General features: G+C 42.1%; 1 protein-coding gene across 10 annotated transcripts in view; it reads left to right on the top strand.

Moving 5' to 3' along the window:
- The window catches only part of gab1 (GRB2-associated binding protein 1), a 213,452-nt gene that overhangs the window by 167,738 nt on the left and 27,672 nt on the right, over positions 1 to 18,042 (top strand). For all 10 annotated transcript variants that reach the window (XM_063046582.1, XM_063046580.1, XM_063046579.1 and 7 more), the window contains 3 exons: positions 3,710 to 4,317; positions 8,923 to 9,005; positions 10,702 to 11,005. In XM_063046582.1, the coding sequence (XP_062902652.1) occupies positions 3,710 to 4,317; positions 8,923 to 9,005; positions 10,702 to 11,005 (995 nt within the window). The remainder of the gene's footprint in view (positions 1 to 3,709; positions 4,318 to 8,922; positions 9,006 to 10,701; positions 11,006 to 18,042) is intronic.

Raw genomic sequence — 18,042 nt, 5'->3', positions numbered from 1 at the left:
ACGCTCTGCAATGCAGACCCTTGGACAATTGTCATGTGCTCCTTCCAATCGTATTTGTTAAACTCAATTGCAATCTGCATTGATCCTGATTTGAATATTTTAGTTGGTAAGCATGGCAAAATTAGATGTAAAGTGTGTCTTAATGATGCATCTTGATTGAGGTGATGCTCTACGATGAGGTATTAAGTGGATTAACTTTTGACAAAATTCCTTATGCACCCTTTATCATCGTTAATCATAGTTGGAAATTCATATAAATATCCATATATAAATAACGTATCTGAAAAGCATATGTAATGTGCACCCAGAGGGAGAGAAGACCTTCACCAGAGAACAAATCAGTGAAAATTCAGAAGAAGTAGGTCCTGAAAGGCTGGAAGTTAGAGGTGAAAGTGGTGCATTGTGTTGTGAATATTAAAATACATTTGAAAATGGAAAATGGATTTGTTCAAGAACTCACATAAAAATTGCTGGTGAACGCAGAAAGCCAGGCAGCATCTATAGGAAGAGGTACAGTCGACATTTCAGAAGGGTTTCAGCCCGAAACATCGACTGTACCTCTTCGTAGAGAAGCTGCCTGGCCTGCTGCGTTCACCAGCAATTTTTATGTGAGTTCTTGGAATTCCAGCATCTGCAGATTTCCTTGTGTTTGCGTTGTTCAAGAGCTGCTGTTTATGAAGCGAAAGGCTCTGAGATGACAGAACTTGGTAACAATACCAGTGTCTATCTATTGTATATATTTATGCTGTTGTTAGTAACTTGATCTTGCTATGCCAACATTGTTAACACATTATCCATTTGATTTAAGGGATCTTGTTTTTCCTGCGACTTCAGTTACATGCTACATCATGAAGATTGTGTACCAAATGTTGCAGAACTTTTAGATTCACCACGAAATTCCTTTTGGAGTGGATTGAAACACGAGCTAAACAGTACTACAGATATTGAAATTTTTTTTAAACGCTAACAAAAAATACAGCATTGGGCTGAGGGGAACATGGTTGGAATGTCGTCGAATTAGTCATTAACTTGTCTCTTTTAATTCCACAGATTTTGACTGACGTGTGTCTTTAGTTTCATATGAAAATTACTGTATAATTTGGCTTGTGTGCGTATACTAGGATAGAGTTGTAAAAAAATTATAGAATTTTTTATTACTCGTGTTTTAAGATTATTATTTACCATGTCATAATTTCAGTCAAGCAGATAAATTTTAATTGTATGACCTTAAATGACTGCTGTTGAACTTGTGAAAGTAGAACTGTGAAGGCCCAGGAGACTATTGTGCTACAAAGATTAACACCTTTTAATTCTTCATGACTGATTTAACATGTTTTAATTACCAAACAAAAATCATTACTTCTCAAGAACTACTTATAGCAAAGTATAAGAATCAATGCAAGAAGGTATTGACTTCTGGTGTACACTGGAATAATCTCTGGTTCAGAAGCTCTGCATTACTGCTTTAAGAATGTGTTGTAGTGAGAAGAATATATCAGAACCAATGACTCCGTTAGCCTGAAGAACTAATTGGAAATTTATTGGGGAGGGGGCGAAATGTGCAAAAGAACTTTGTTTTTTTATTTCTGAAGCTATATAATTTATGTTAGTGGCAATATTATTATCCTGTTATATTTTCAATCACTAAAATGGCGCTGCATCCTAATTCCTGAGCTTCAGGTAATTTTTCAGTGCAGCAGTTGATTGGACTGAAGCAAATTTTGTTTTGCGACAGTGTGGGAAATCTGAAGTGTAGATGCTTGCAGCAGTTGACACAAGACTGCGGACGCTAGAATCTTGCATAGGAATCAATCTGCTGGAGGAACTCATCAGGTCAAGCGGCACGTGGGGGTGGGGGGTGGAATGCAGGTTCTGACGCAGGCTTTTGACCCAAAATATCAGCAATTCATTTTCTCCCTCAGATGCTGCTCAACGTGCTGAGTAAGTCCAGCAGATTGTTGATTGCAGCAGGAGACTGATTGTAACATTGTCCAGTGTAATTAGATATAACCAGTAGTAGTGTGTTTTATTTTAACACACTAGCAGCTCTTACTAAAACATACAGGAAGTTACTGTTGTCGGAGTACCATTTACACTGAGATAATGTGTTTATCATCAAAGTATACGAGAGAAGTTTAATTTTTGTTAGTGTTGCCTTTACTATAAAAACATGCAAAATGTTAATGGAGTTATGCAGAGCATTCCAGAACTTTGAAACCTTGATTGAGAAGAATTTTTGTGCTCTGCACAGTACCAGATTATATAAAGTAGAGCTTATCTGCTGTTTGCTCCAAGACTTATTCCTGCATCCTTCTCTGCTTTAAATGACTAAAACATTTTCTCCAACAAGGTGCCAACATCAATTTCTGACTAGTCCTTACAAGATAAAGTCCTCAACTTAAGATAAAGTAGCAGAAAGAAACTAACTCCTTTTTATTCATAGTGACTGCTTTAAATTCTCTATTTCCTCCCATAAGGGATTTTTAAATCACATTTGCTCTAGAAATGCTAAGCAATTTTAAAATTGTAAATCTCCATTGAATACTAGCTGCAACATAGACAGTTCCAGTGTAAATCTTCCCAGAGTCTTATTTCAAGTTTTTATTGACTTAATTTCAAATTAAGCTGGTATATCTGTTGTGTTGAATTTATTATTGATTTATTATCTCTATAATTAAAAACTCATTTACTCTTTCCAGTGCTGCTGCTACTCCGTGTCAAACAAAGCAGCTTTATAGCTTTGTTCTGGAGAGAAAGATCCAGTGTAAAATGGAATTCTTGGAGTGCTGAATTTTATGTTTTTGCCTCTTTTGAATGCATAAGAAAATACAGAAAAGTAAAATGGTGCATTGTCTGAAGAGTTTGTAAACTTAAAGCTCTTGGCAACTATGTCTGTTTAGTACATTTAATCAAGAGGAAAACTGATGGCCGAACTAAAATCACAAATTAAAACTGATCAGAGCCTTGCTTAAACAAGTTTAAGGTTGGTGTTAAAGAGTCAAGAGAGGATGAATATTTAAAGGTAGCTTGAATGCAGGATCAAAGACATACCTGACGGTGCAAAAGAGGTCAGGGCCTGAGGGATCAAATAGTCATCGTACGGAAGGAGATGGGGAAGTTAAACCAATGAGCCTTTAGCACCTGAATGAGAACTTTAAATTTGAGGCATGATTCAATATAGATTGGCGAAGCTTGAAATAATGGTTGTGAACAGATAAAGTAAAGTAGCACAGTTTTAGATAAGCTGAGGTTTTGAGGGTTAGAGTGTCTATCTGGTTTTCCCCAGATTGTAAATTTCTTTGATGTTGAAATGTAAAATTTCCTACCTGCATGTCTACTTTTCCACAAATTTACTTTCTTTGGTGTGCTCGGCTTGGTGAAGTGATTATTCAGTGCACTTGTAGCAGCCCCACCTTTTCTTTAGTGATTGATTAAATCAGTAGATGAGCTCAGCACTGGCCACTGAAAGCCTGCCCTCCAGCATCATTTTCTCGTCATGATCTAAAATAATTGTTGAAGTCCAGTTATGAGTTCTAATCCAAGGGCTGTGACTCTGTCTCCAAGAAAAGTTGGGGTTGCTAAGTTGCCTGCCTGAAATTGGTTTCCACTAATGATGAGCTGTTGATTTGTACTGCTCACCAATGGCATCTTTCCAAAGGCACAAGTGTGGTCAAACAATTACTGAATATTGTTCTGATCTGTTTTCTAGGTTGCATGCAGATTCTTCGACCAAGTGCACATCATCAGAAACTGATTGCAATGACAATGTACCTTCACACAAACCCCCAGCGCCACCCGCACCTAAACAGGCAATGAATGGCTTCTTCTCACAACCAAGTTTTTATGATTCCCCCCCACCCAGAATCACGTCAAAGTCTACAGATTCAAATCTTTACAACCTGCCAAGGAGTTATTCTCCAGACATGATTACTGGAACTTGTTCACTGTCTACTGCTGATAGTGACAGTGATTTGTATGTATTTAATACTCCTTCACGGATATCTGGCATAGAGAATCAAATGAAGCAGATGTCTGTTTGTTACGACATTCCTCCAACTCCTGGGGGCTCATATCAGATTCCACGACTGCCAGCTGAGGGGGCTCTGAGTCAGAGCTGCTCGAAGTTGGAACCTATACCAGATGTTCCTCCACCTCGTCCACCAAAACCTTCTGTATCCCATGACCGCTCCCCAGTGGATACCTACTGCGTACCTCGATCATCCTCGGAGGCCGATACCAATTACAGCATTCCCACGTCTGGCAAAACTCTGCGAAGCAATACCATTGGCACCGTGGAAGGCCACTGGCTGAGAAAAGGTCAGTTCTGTGAATTATATAAACGGCCATTCTTCCTCCGTTGAACCAGGCCCCAATAGATCGTTCGTCTGATTGTTCTGAGATATTCAGTCTTGGCTGTATTTGTTGGAAGGTTATTCCAGTTAGCCCTGCTGTGAAGGAAAAAGCAAGTGTTTCACCCAGATCAATATGCAGTGATCTGCCAAGAAAATATAGATGTATATTAGGTATGTTCAAGATTGAACTTGATGTTATTCCTTTCATTACTTAACCTTCATGGCTAAGTAATCTAACAGCTTTCTCTCCTGAGGCATATCGATTAATAAGTAGCCATTTTGAAAGGTTTTGCTTGGCTAATTCTTTCAGTTGTGGAGGAGAAGAAAGACTTTCGAGGAAAGAATGTTGTCTGAAATGTGAAGTAATGAAAAGATAAGGAATAAAGTTAATAGGTAGGAAAATCGTACAAGTTTCTGCATGTCTGGGGAAATGACTCTGGAATATGACGAGGAATTTTACTTTGCAGATGCATCTGGGAACCTATAAGCTCAAATACCTTTCAGATTAGCACATTAATAGTTTGAATAGCAGACTTGAAGGTACATTACAAAAATGTTTTAAATTCCCCTCGGTGTTTCTTTGATAAATTTAACCCCAGCTAACTTTGTTTTCAAGAATTACGCAAGATTGTGCTGTCTGCTTTGGCTGAGAGCAAGCACCATCTTGCTGCTGGTGTAAGGGTAGTACAGACTGCATGACCGAGCGCCCTGTGCAAGCTGGAGTTTTGGAGCGGTCTAACCATTCCTTCTCAGCTGAGTCATTTGCTCGTATCGCACAGATGTCCTGATTCATTATTGCCGCTAATAATTTCATTTCTGAATGAATGGTGACTGCTGCCTCTAATTTAAATAAATGTTTAGGTCAGCATTCAAGTTCTGCTTTCTGTTTAGGGAAAAAAGACGAGTGTTGGCTGGATGTACCTGTAGCACCTAATAAAAACAGGTGTTTAATAAGTGAAGGTGGCGACTGAGATAGAACTCCAACTCTGAGTAGCTGCTAAACAATTATTTATTGTTTCACGTTTCTAGTCATCAATTTCTTCATGATCTTGGTATCATTTAAATTAGCTCAGATCATTAACCTACATCAGTGTAAACCTTTGGTAATTTTCTTGGAAATGGTCTTCATTACCATTTTGTTTTAGAGGTTGGAACATGGAACAATACAGCATAATGCAGACAATTTACCTTATGATGTTGTGCCAACCTTTTAATCTACTCCAATATTAATCTAACCCTTCACTCCCACAAAGCCATCCATTTTTCTTTCATCCGTATGCCTCTTAGGAGACTCCTCTCTTAAATGTCCCTAATGTACCGCCACCCTCTGTAGTGCATTCCACACACTTACCAGTCAAAGCTACCTCTGATATCTTTCCTGTACTTTACTGCAATCACCTTAAAATTGGTTGGCATCCGTCTGTCTCGAAGGACAATGGGTGATGATGATCATCATCATCATCATCATCACAAGCCTGGGCTGAACGTATGGAGATCCTGTGATGCCCAGTTGTCAAGATCCCCCTCTCGGCCTCACCGGTGTAGTCCAAAGGAAACCTTACGAAGCAACATGTTTGGTACCAGCTTCGATGCAGGAACTGCCGGAAGGATGTTCAATGATATCCAGTCACTTTAGGAGCTCCACTCCGGATTTACTGTCTGGATTTACTCCTATATTCTTCATCTCTCCCAAGGCTGCCATAAGGCAGTGGAGCTATTTATCCATAGCTGGGGATCTGGTTCACGAGCACCAGGGCGTGTCCACACACCAGTGGGCCTGCGTACTACATGTGCAGAGGCCAGACCTCCTCCCTGTCCCCTGAAAAATTATGCCCTCTCATATTAGCCACTTCCGCCCTGGTAAAAGGCATAGGCTGTCCACTTGATCTATGCCTCTTGTCATCTTGTACTCCTCTATGAAGTCACCTCTCATCCTCCACTCCAGAGAGAAAAGCCCGAGCTCAACCTTCTGTCATAAGACATGCTGTCTAATCCAGGCAACATCCTGGTATATCTCCTCTGCATCCTCTCTAAAGCTTCCACATCATTCTTATGACGAGGTGTCCAGAAGTGAACAAAACACTGCACATGTGGTCTAACCAGAGTTTGTTTTATTGTTGCAACATTACTTCACAGCTCATGAACTCAGTGAAGGCCAACGCACTATACAGCTTCTTAATCACTTGATCAACCCACATGATAACGTCGATGAATCTGTAGACGTGGACCCTGAGATCCCTTTATTCCTCTGCACTGCTAAAAATTCTACCATTGACTCTGTTTTAAATTCTGACCTTTCAAGGTGTATCACTTCACACTTCTCAGCCCAGCTCTGCATCCTGTCAATGATCCATTATAACCTTCTACATGACCCACAGCACAACCAACCTCCGTGTTAGGGGATCTGCTATTTAATTTGTACTTCAAATTATTATTTACTTTTTTTATGTAGAGACACAGCATGGTAACGGGTCCCTCGAGCCCAACGAGCCCAAGCCGGCCATTTATACCTTTGTGACTTTGTGCTCTTTGGAATGTGGGAGGAAACCAGAGCACCCAGAGGAAAGCCACGCGGTTACAAGCAGAACGTGCAGGCTCCTTAAAGACAGTGCAGTTTTGAACCTGAATTGCTGGCACTGTGATGGCATTTCATTAACAGCTTGTTAATCCTTTTTAAATAGTTGTTTTCCTTCCATAGTGAAACAGTAAATAGTACACACTCAACACACACAAAATGCTGGTGGAACACAGCAGGCCAGGCAACATCCATAGGAAGAGATACAGTCGACGTTTCGGGCCGAGGCCCTTCATTAGGACTAACGGAAAAAAGAGATAGTAAGAGATTTGAAAGCAGGAGGGGGAGGGGAAGATCCGAAAAGATAGGAGAAGACAGGAGGGGGAGGGATGAAGCCAAGGGCTGGGAAGTTAATTGGCAAAAGGGATACAAGGCTGGAGATGGAGGAGTATCATGGGACGGAAGGCCTTGGAAGAAAGGAGGGGGAGGGGAGCGCCAGAGGAAGATGGAGAACAGGCAAGGAGTTATTGTGAGAGGGACAGAGAGAAAGTAAGTAAATAAATAAATAAGGATGGGGTAAGAAGGGGAGGAGGGGCATAAACGGAAGTTAGAGAAACCTACTGATGTCTACTATAAGCCCACAGACTTTCACAGCTACCTGGACTATTCCTGTTCCCACACTGTTACTTGTAAAAATGCCATCCCCTTCTCTCAATTCCTCCATCTCCGCCGCATCTGCTCTCAGGATGAGGCTTTTCATTCAGGATGAAGGAGATGTTTTCCTTTTTTAAAGAAAGGGGCTTCCCTTCCTCCACCATCAACTCTGCCCTCAAACGCATCTCTCCCATTTCACACACATCTGCTCTCACCCCATCCTCCCGCCACCCCACTAGGGATAGGGTTCCCCTTGTCCTCACCTACCACCCCACCAGCCTCTGGGTCCAACATATAATTCTCTGTAACTTCCGCCATCTCCAACGGGATCCCACCACCAAGCACATCTTTCCCTCCCCCCCCTCACATTCTGTTTTCCGCAGGGATCGCTCTCTACGCGACTCCCTTGTCCATTTGTCTCCCCCCATCCCTCCCCACTGATCTCCCTCCTGGCACTTATCCCTGTAAGCGGAACAAGTGCTACACCTGCCCTTACACTTCCTCCCTTACCACCATTCAGGGCCCCAGACAGTCCTTCCAGGTGAGGCGACACTTCACCTGTGAGTCGGCTGGGGTGATATACTGCGTCCGGTGCTCCCGATGTGGCCTCCTATATATTGGCGAGACCCGACGCAGACTGGGAGACTGCTTCGCTGAACACCTACACTCTGTCCACCGGAGAAAGCAGGATCTCCCTGTGTCCACACATTTTAATTCCACGTCCCATTCCCATTCCGCTATGTCAATCCATGGGCTCCTGTATTGTCGAGATGAAGCCACACTCAGGTTGGAGGAACAACACCTTATATTCCATCTGGGTAGCCTCCAACCTGATGGCATGAACGTTGATTTCTCCAACTTCGGTTAATTCCCCTCCTCCCCTTCTTACCCCATCCCTAATTTATTATATTTATTTATTTTTTTTTTTCTCTCTCTTTCCCTCTCACAATAACTTCTTGCTTGTTCTCCATCTTCCTCTGGTGCTCCCCTCCCCCTTTCTTTCTTCCAAGGTCTTCCATCCCATGATACTCCCCCTTCTCCTGTCCTGTATCCCTTTTGCCAATCTACTTCCCAGTTCTTGGCTTCATCCCTCCCCCTCCTGTCTTCTCCTATCATTTCGGGTCTCCCCCCTCCCCCTCTCACTGTCAAACTCTTACTATCTCTTTTTTCCATTAGTCCTGACGAAGGGTCTCGATCCGAAACGTCGACTGTACCTCTTTCTGTAGATGCTGCCTGGCCTGCTGCATTCCACCAGCAGCATTTTGTGTGTGTTGCTTGAATTTCCAGCATCCGCAGATTTTCTCGTGTTTGCGTTTTTAAATAGTACACTCTCTGTTGTTGAAGTTCGATTCTTACCTGAAAGAGGACATTATCACTTCACTTCCTAAACTTCCTTTGCAGACTGTGGTCCTCAAGATAGCTATGATATTCCTCGAAAGTTTTCAAATTCAGTCGATCTTGGGGAAGGCTTTAGCAGTTACCTGGTAAGTATATTTTATCTTTTGTGTGAGAAATTTAAGGCTGTGTTTCATGTATTCTGTTTATAATCTTATTTCTTGCTGGAGTGGTAATTTTTGTTTTCACACACGCTACAGCATGCACTATTGGGTTAGGTGAGGACACTGCATGTCATTGTGATATAGCTAAGATAACTGCAAAATATCACCATTCTGTGGTTTATAATGCTTCAGATTTTCTGAGCAATGTGCAAATGTCCCACAAAGTATTTGAACCAGAGATGCCCAGTAACGAAATCTATATGAAACACAACCCAATCAAGGCAGTCATTGAAGTCATAAAATTAATTAATTTAATTAAATAGTTAGCTTGGTCTGAAGCAAATCGATGGTATGTCGTTACTTATCACTAGCTGGCAGGGTGAAGATTAGTGATCTTGGTGCACTAATTGAGAATAATGTGCCCTGGCCCAGATTTCTGCCTTCTAGTTTCAAATTCTACCCCTAGCAGTGAGTTGCTCCTGGCTCAGTGTGGAGAGGCTGCCTGTCTGCTCTGTTTTTGGCTGGTATTGTGAGTGCAGTACGCTGTTCTTGGGGATCAGCTGCATTTTCTCCATGGATCCTACAGCCTCTCTCATCACCTTCTGGATGTGTTGGAAATAGCTGCCTTTTCCTTCCTGTGTATCACCGTGAAGCTCTCCTCAGCCCGGAGACTCGGTAACAACTAGGAATACACGAGCAGGGGAGGGCAGGTGATTGCAGCAAGTTCTCAGCACCCACAGTGGTAAAACCACTGCTCTGTACCCAAATCTACAGTGACTGATTCAGTTCCTGGAAAAGCCTCCCAAGCAGCAAACAAAATACTAATGTCTCTGTAATCATAACCATGATGCTACTATTTTAATGTCTAGCTCACATGCATCCTTCCTTCCTTTGCCTAATGTAGCTGTCGTGACTCCAGACTCAATATTGTGATTGTCCATTAGCTTCCCCTGAAGTGATCCAGTAAGTTATCCATTTGGGGTAGAAGAGTTGGACTCTAAATTCTGGGCATGCCATCCTGTCAGTACGTGTCTGTAAAATAGAACTGCATACAGAATATTTTAATAGGTTGCTAAATTTGTTTGTCATTTCATTATAATCTGAACATTGATTATTCAAGAAAGCGAAAGGGCTGTGTGATGATGCATGTGTTTTTTTTATTGGGGTAAATTTCAATTTCTCATGATCCACTGGTTGTCATTCAGTCAGAGTATCAATCGACTTTCCATAGGAAGTTTGAGGCCTTAAACGGACACGATACTGACTAAACATCCAATGCTTAACGTGGCTGCAGCATATGTTGTGTAAGAAGGGGAGAAAACTTGTTGACGATTTTCTGGCAGACCCCCGACTTACACAATCCAGATGGATGATGGTAGAAGATGCCTCGTGTAAATGACTGCCTAATGCGTTTTGGTTCAAAGAACAGCTAATTTGGTCAGGATATTGAAGTAACTCTCTGTTTGACTTCAAATAGTGCAGCGGGTTCTTTTAAACCCCCATCGATTTGACAACACAGAACTTCCGCACTATTACACAAGGCCTACACTGGAGGCTTGAGAATGCTTTCTGATTCAGACGTTACGATTACCTACAACTAAGACGTAGTGATACTAAGGTGAATATTGTTCTGCTTTAAATGATCTCTTAAAATGAATAAACTTTTTTTTTCTATTTTAAGCAAAAGAAGGGTATGATGCCACTAGCAAGTTTGGGGAATGAAGAAGCTGACCAGAACTATGTGCCCATGGATGCTAGCTCTCCACCACGCCTACAGTCAGCTAGCCACGCAGAGCCAGTCCAGGACACTAATTATGTTGCCATGACGCCTAGTACTTTTGATTTCCCAGCACTGGGGATGCAGGTCCCACCTCCGGCACACATGGGTTTCAGGGTGAGCCCCAAAACTCCTCCCAGGAGACCGGTGCCTAATGCTGACTGTCAGCCTCCACCAGTGGACAGAAATCTTAAACCTGACAGAAAAGGTAGGAGTAGATCAGCTGCTTTGATTTGATTCAGTTTGCTTATTCTTGTTTAAGCCCTACTATTTTAAAAACACACATAACAATCTTTAACTTTTGGTGTACAATATTCATTGATTGATCACATTAAAATGTAAATTCCCACAACTTCAAATTTTGAAATTTTTGATTCTCACATTGAAAACTTATAAGGTGATAGAATTTCAAATTTTATTTTTACTGCGCACTTTGGGAAGGAAATTTTAAATGAATTAAAATGGCTAACAAATGCTTGTGATAGAAATGAGATTCAAAACCTTTTTGTACACTTTATAATCAATATTAGAACTTAGTTCAAAAGTAAACAATTTGGGTATCAGTTTGAAATTGGATATAAATGAAAATAAGCTATCATTAGTAAAGTGGTATTTGTAATCACCATCTCATTTGTCCGTGACGGTAGCCTGGCTGAAATATCTGGAAAATCATGATGCAGATATATTTTCTGTTACAAAGCCACCTGCCTTTTAACTGCTGTGCTTGATAACCATTAATTTGTGTAGCAGTTTCCCTTCACGACATACATACAGATGTTTTTGTTCATTTACTGATGTTTTCGATTTTCAGGGTTTTATTTTCATCAATGGTTTTGAAATATTGAAATTCAGGCATATATCATGCACAGGTTGCTGCCCATACAAAATTAACCTGGGCAACTTGCAGGTTTTGAGCATGGTGTCATGTTTATTGCACTAAATCACCTTAATTTCTGTTTGATTAATGAACTGGATGCATCAATAGCAGTTTTAAAATGAGATGCTGAAGTGTTATGTTTGTGTTTAGAAGGTTATTACACCTGATGCTTGCTTGTTTTTTTTTAATATAAATTTGGTATGCTCTTGTACCTGGGCACTGAGTGCACATACCCGCCAAATGCTTTTATTGTGTAGATAGATGCTACTGGTGGAGGATGCTGCTGGCTACATTCATACTTAAGCACCAATTTGCACTTGCCATAGGGTTAACTTTAACAAAATTTACGTCAAGGTATCAAAATGTCTTTTCACCTTTCGTTAAAGAAGAGAATCAAAGTTTTCTGTGTTACTGTTGTCACTAGGTCCATTTGAGTATCTTTGCTATTTACAGCAGGGTAGGGAAGAAATAGATCTTTCCCTACGTAACAGTTCAGTACCGCAAGTCTGAACTCAATTCCTGATCACATTCTTTGTACACAGCTTAAAATGCTCTTTGAGCACCCATTGTAATTGGAAAGATAAATCTTATATTACTCAGCTTTTTCATAAGTGAACATAGTATCAAGATTACTGGCTTGCCTTTTATTAAGATCCCAGTGACAACAATATGCACGGCAAACTTTGAAGAATGAGACCTGAGAAGTTTTCTCACAACCCACGAGTCCTTTGCTTCCACACAATCAATGTTCCAGGTCCTAACAACGCCTATAATACCTGGTGTTGTGATGACACAATGCTGGTCATTACAGGGAAGAAGGATTTGCATTCATATAAGGTCTTTCAAGTGTTGGGTCACCTTGGAGTGCTGGGAAATACATTTGAAAGAAGCTGCTTTATTTCAGACAGCAAGATACTTGCACACAGGAAGCTCCCAAGAGCAGAAATAGGTTAATAAGAATTTCAGTTCCAAGGACTTTTAAGGAATATATTTGGTCCAGAGTGCTGTTAACTCCCCTGCTCTTCAAAATAGCTTCTTAGGAATCTGTTCATCTACCTGAGAAGGCAGGCAGAACCTCTGTTATAGGCACATCTGAATTATCTTGGGAGTGGTATTCTTAGCATGATTTTGGAACTTCAGCCTAGATTTTTTGTACTTGAATCTCAAGTGAAATTTGAACTCAACTCTTAGACAGAATGCTGAAAGTAGAGCCATTCCTTACCACCATTGTTGAAGAGATGATTCACACCAATAGAATATGAAGATTTCAGCCCAGTTTCTTGGTCATAGTTTGAAAATATAGCTTCAATGCATAGCTGAACTTACCTTATTGTCAGTATACCCCAAAATCATTTTAAGGATAGCTTTAGACTATTTCAGGATTTGTTTCCCTGATATTTCCAACATCAGGTGAACTTTCATAAGGGAATTCTAAATAGAATTGTTTTGCTTCATAATGTACTTTCAGTGTTGACCCCTGATCTTATTTGATATAAAGGAAACTAGCATTTTACATAGCTTGAAACCTGTCAGATTGCATTATTGATATAGTTACCCTTAGTGATCTAAAGATATTGTTCATTTGGATTAGAGTTCAGAAATACTGCTTTGGAAATTGGTGTTGTTTTGACAGTAGGTTGACAAATTCTTCTCCATAGAAAGGATAAGGAGGAAAAGGAAGTGAAACTCAAAATTGTATAAGTGTTCCTTGCCTTTTGATGCTTTGAGAAGACATAGTGGGAGAAAATATCTGTTATTTCTTCGGCAGTTTGAACGGAGCATGACTGCGCAAGCGCGTGGAGGTCGGCCGGTGAGAACAGCGGGAAGAGTTTAAAAGGAAGATAGAATTACAGAGCGGGTGTTAGAATAGTGGGAGACAGAGCAGGAAGGCTTTGACTCAATGGGGCTTCAGCGATAAAGGGTCGAGGCCAGGTAGGTTATCTGTTTAAAATAAAGACAGAGCCTATGTCTGTGAGGCCGGTTTTCTGTGCTCGGTGTCAGATGTGGGAAGTCCTAGAGACTCCCGGCCTCCCAGACGACCACATCTGCATCAGGTGTGTCGAGCTACAGCTCCTGAGAGACCACGTTAGGGAACTGGAGATGCAGCTCGATGACCTTCGTCTGGTCAGGGAGAGCGAGGAGGTAATAGAGAGGAGCTATAGGCAGATAGTCACTCCAGGGCCTGTGGAGACAGATAAGTGGGTAACAGAGGGAAGGGCAAGAAGCAGGTGCTAGAGAGTACCCCAGTGGCTGTCCCCCTTAACAGTAAGTATTCCTGCTTGAGTACTGTTGGAGGGGATAGCCTAGCTGGGGGAAGCAACAGTGGTCGCGGCTCTGGCACAGAGTCTGGCCCTGTGGCTCAGCTGGGTAGGGAAAGGAAGAAGGCAGCAGTGATAGGGGACTCTGTAGTTAGGGGGTCAGACAGGCGATTCTGTGGACGCAGGAAAGAAACACGGATGGTAGTTTGCCTCCCAGGTGCCAGGGTCCAGGATGTCTCTGATCGCATCCACGATATCCTGAAGTGGGAAGGTGAACAGCCAGAGGTCATGGTACATTTTGGTACCAATGACATAGGTAGGAAAAGGGAGGAGGTCCTGAAAAAGGTCTACAAGGAGTTTGGAAAGAAGTTGAGAATCGGGGTCTCAAAGGTGGTAATCTCAGAATTACTGCCTGTGCCACGTGACAGTGAGTATAGGAATAGAGTGAAGTGGAGGATAAATACGTGGCTGAGGGATTGGAGCAGGGGGCAGGGATTCAGATTTCTGGATCATTGGGACCTCTTCTGGGGCAGGTGTGACCTGTACAAAAAGGACGGGTTGCATTTGAATCCAAAGGGGACCAACATCCTGGCAGGAAGGTTTGCAAAGGCTATTGGGGAGAGTTTAAACTAGATTTGCTGGGGGATGGGAACCGAACTGAAGTGACGGAGGAAAGGGAGGTTGGCTCACAAATAGAGAAAGCTTGGAGACAGTGCGAAAGGGAGGAAAGGCAGGTGATAGAGAAGGGACGCGCTCAGTCTGATGGTTTGAGATGTGTCTATTTTAATGCGAGGAGTATCATGAATAAAGCAAATGAGCTTAGAGCGTGGATCAGCACTTGGAGCTTTGATGTTGTGGCCATTACAGAAACTTGGATGGTGCAGGGGCAGGAATGGCTACTTCAAGTGCTAGGCTTCAGATGTTTCAGAAAGGACAGGGAGGGAGGCAAAAGAGGTTGGGGCACGGCACTGTTGATCAGAGATAATGTCACGGCAGCAGAAAAGGAGGAAGTCATGGAGGGGTTGTCTATGGAGTCTCTGTGGTTGGAAGTTAGGGATAGGAAGGTGTCAGTAACTCCACTGGGAATTTTTTATAGACCACCCAATAGTAACAGGGACATCGAGGAGCAGATAGGGAGACAGATTCTGGAAAGGAGTAAGAATAACAGGGTTGTTGTGGTGGGAGATTTTAATTTCCCTAATATTGATTGGTTTCTCCCTAGAGTGAGGGGTTTAGATGGGGTGGAGTTTGTTAGGTGTGTTCAGGAAGGTTTCTTGACACAATATGTAGATAAGCCTACAAGAGGAAATGTGGCAAATGTCCAGGAGATATTTGCGTGGGGTCTTGAGGAGGTACGTTCCAATGAGTCAAGGAAAGGATGGTAGGGTACAAGATCCGTGGTGCACAAAGGCTGTTGTAAGTCTGGTCAAGAAGAAAAGCAAAGCTTACGAAAGGTTCAAAAAACTAGGTAATGATAGGAATCTAGAAGATTATAAGGGTTAGGACATAGAAAATAGGTGCAGGAGTAAGCCATTCGACCCTTCGAGCCTGCACCGCCATTCAGTATGATCATGGCTGATCATCCAACTCAGAACCCTGTACCTGCCTTCCCTCCATACCCCCTGATCCCCGTAGCCACAAGGGCCATATCTAACTCCCTCTTAAATATAGCCAATGAACTGGCCTCAACTGTTCCCTGTGGCAGAGAATTCCACAGATTCACCACTCTCTCTGTGAAGAAGTTTTTCCTAATCTCGGTCCTAAAAGGCTTCCCCTTTATCCTCAAACTGTGGACCCTTGTTCTGGACTTCCGCAACATCGGGAACAATCTTCCTGCATCTAGCCTGTCCAATCCCTTTAGGATTTTATACGTTTCAATCAGATCCCCCCTCAATTTTCTAAATTCCAACGAGTACAAACCCAGTTCATCCAGTCTTTCATCATATGAAAGTCCTGCCATCCCAGGAATCAATCTGGTGAACCTTCTTTGTACTCCCTCTATGGCAAGAATGTCTTTCCTCACATTAGGGGACCAAAACTGCACACAATACTCCAGGTATGGTCTCACCAAGGCCTTGTACAACTGCAGTAGTTACCTCCCTGCTCCTGTACTCGAATCCTCTTGCTATAAATGCGAGCATACCATTCTCCTTTTTCACCGCCTGCTGTACCTGCATGCCCACTTTCAATGACTGGTGTATAATGACACCCAGGTCTCGTTGCACCTCCCCTTTTCCTAATTGGCCACCATTCAGATAATAATCTGTTTTCCTGTTTTTGCCACCAAAGTGGATAACTTCACATTTATCCACATTAAATTGCATCTGCCATGAACTTGCCCACTCACCTAACCTATCCAAGTCACCCTGCATCCTCTTAGCATCCTCCTCACAGCTAACACTGCTGCCCAGCTTCATATCATCTGCAAACTTGGAGATGCTGCATTTAATTCCGTCATCTAAGTCATTAATATATATTGTAAACAACTGGTGTCCCAGCACGGAGCCTTGCGGTACCCCACTAGTCACTGCCTGCCATTCTGAAAAGGTCCCGTTTATTCCCACTCTTTGCTTCCTGTCTGCCAACCAATTCTCTATCCACATCAATACCGTGTGCTTTAAGTTTGCACTCTAATCTCTTGTGTGGGACCTTGTCAAAAACCTTTTGAAAATCCAATTATACCACATCCACTGGTTCTCCCCTATCCACTCTACTAGTTACATCCTCAAAAAATTCTGTGAGATTCGTCAGACATGATTTTCCTTTCACAAATCCATGCTGACTTTGTCCGATGATTTCACCGCTTTCCAAATGTGCTGTTATCACATCTTTGATAACTGACTCTAGCATTTTCCCCACCACCGATGTTAGGCTAACCGGTCTATAATTCCCCGGTTTCTCTCTCCCTCCTTTTTTAAAAAGTGGGGTTACATTAGCCACCCTCCAATCCTCAGGAACTAGTCCAGAATCTAAAAAGAGTTTTGAAAAATTATCACTAATGCATCCACTATTTCTTGGGCTACTTCCTTAAGCACTCTGGGATGCGGACCATCTGGCCCTGGGGATTTATCTGCCTTTAATTCCATCAATTTACCTAACTCCACTTCCCTACTAACATGTATTTCTCTCAGTTCCTCCATCTCACTGGACCCTCTGTCCTCTACTATTTCTGGAAGATTATTTATGTCCTCCTTAGTGAAGACAGAACCAAAGTAATTATTCAATTGGTCTGCCATGTCCTTGTTCCCCATAATCAATTCACCTGTTTCTGTCTGTAGGGGACCTACATTTGTCTTAACCAATCTTTTTCTTTTCACATATCTATAAAAGCTTTTACAGTCAGTTTTTATGTTCCCCGCCAGTTTTCTCTCATAATCTTTTTTCCCCTTCCTAATTAAGCCCTTTGTCCTCCTCTGCTGACTCTGAATTTCTCCCAGTCCTCAGGTGAGCCACTTTTTCTGGCTAATTTGTATGCTTCTTCTTTGGAATTGCTACTATCCCTAATTTCCCTTGTCAGCCACGGGTGCACTACCTTCCCTGATTTATTCTTTTGCCAAACTGGGATGAACAGTTGTTGTAGTTCATCCATGCGATCTTTAAATGCTTGCCATTGCATATCCACCATCAACCCTTTAAGTATCATTTGCCAGTCTATCTTAGCTAATTCACGTCTCATACCTTCAAAGTTACCCTTCCTTAAGCTCAGAACCTTTGTTTCTGAATTAACTATATCACTCTCCATCTTAATGAAGAACTCCACCATATTATGGTCACTCTTACCCAAGGGGCCTCTCACGACAAGATTGCTAATTAACCCTTCCTCATTGCTCAAAACCCAGTCTAGAGTAGCCTGCTCTCTAGTTGGTTCCTCGACACGTTGGTTCAAAAAACCGTCCCGCATACATTCCAAGAAATCCTCTTCCTCAGCACCCTTACCAATTTTGTTCACCCAATCTATATGTAGATTGAAGTCACCCATTATAACTGCTGTTCCTTTATTGCACACATTTCTAATTTCCTGTTTAATGCCATCCCCAACCTCACCACTACTGTTAGGTGGCCTGTACACAACTCCCACCAGCGTTTTCTGCCCCTTAGTGTTATGCAGCT

The sequence above is a fragment of the Mobula hypostoma genome, chromosome 4 (assembly GCF_963921235.1).
Source record: "Mobula hypostoma chromosome 4, sMobHyp1.1, whole genome shotgun sequence".
Classification (NCBI taxonomy): Eukaryota; Metazoa; Chordata; class Chondrichthyes; order Myliobatiformes; family Myliobatidae; genus Mobula; species Mobula hypostoma.
The sequence above is the reverse complement of the archived record's forward strand: the minus strand, read 5'-3'. Positions and strand labels throughout refer to the sequence as shown.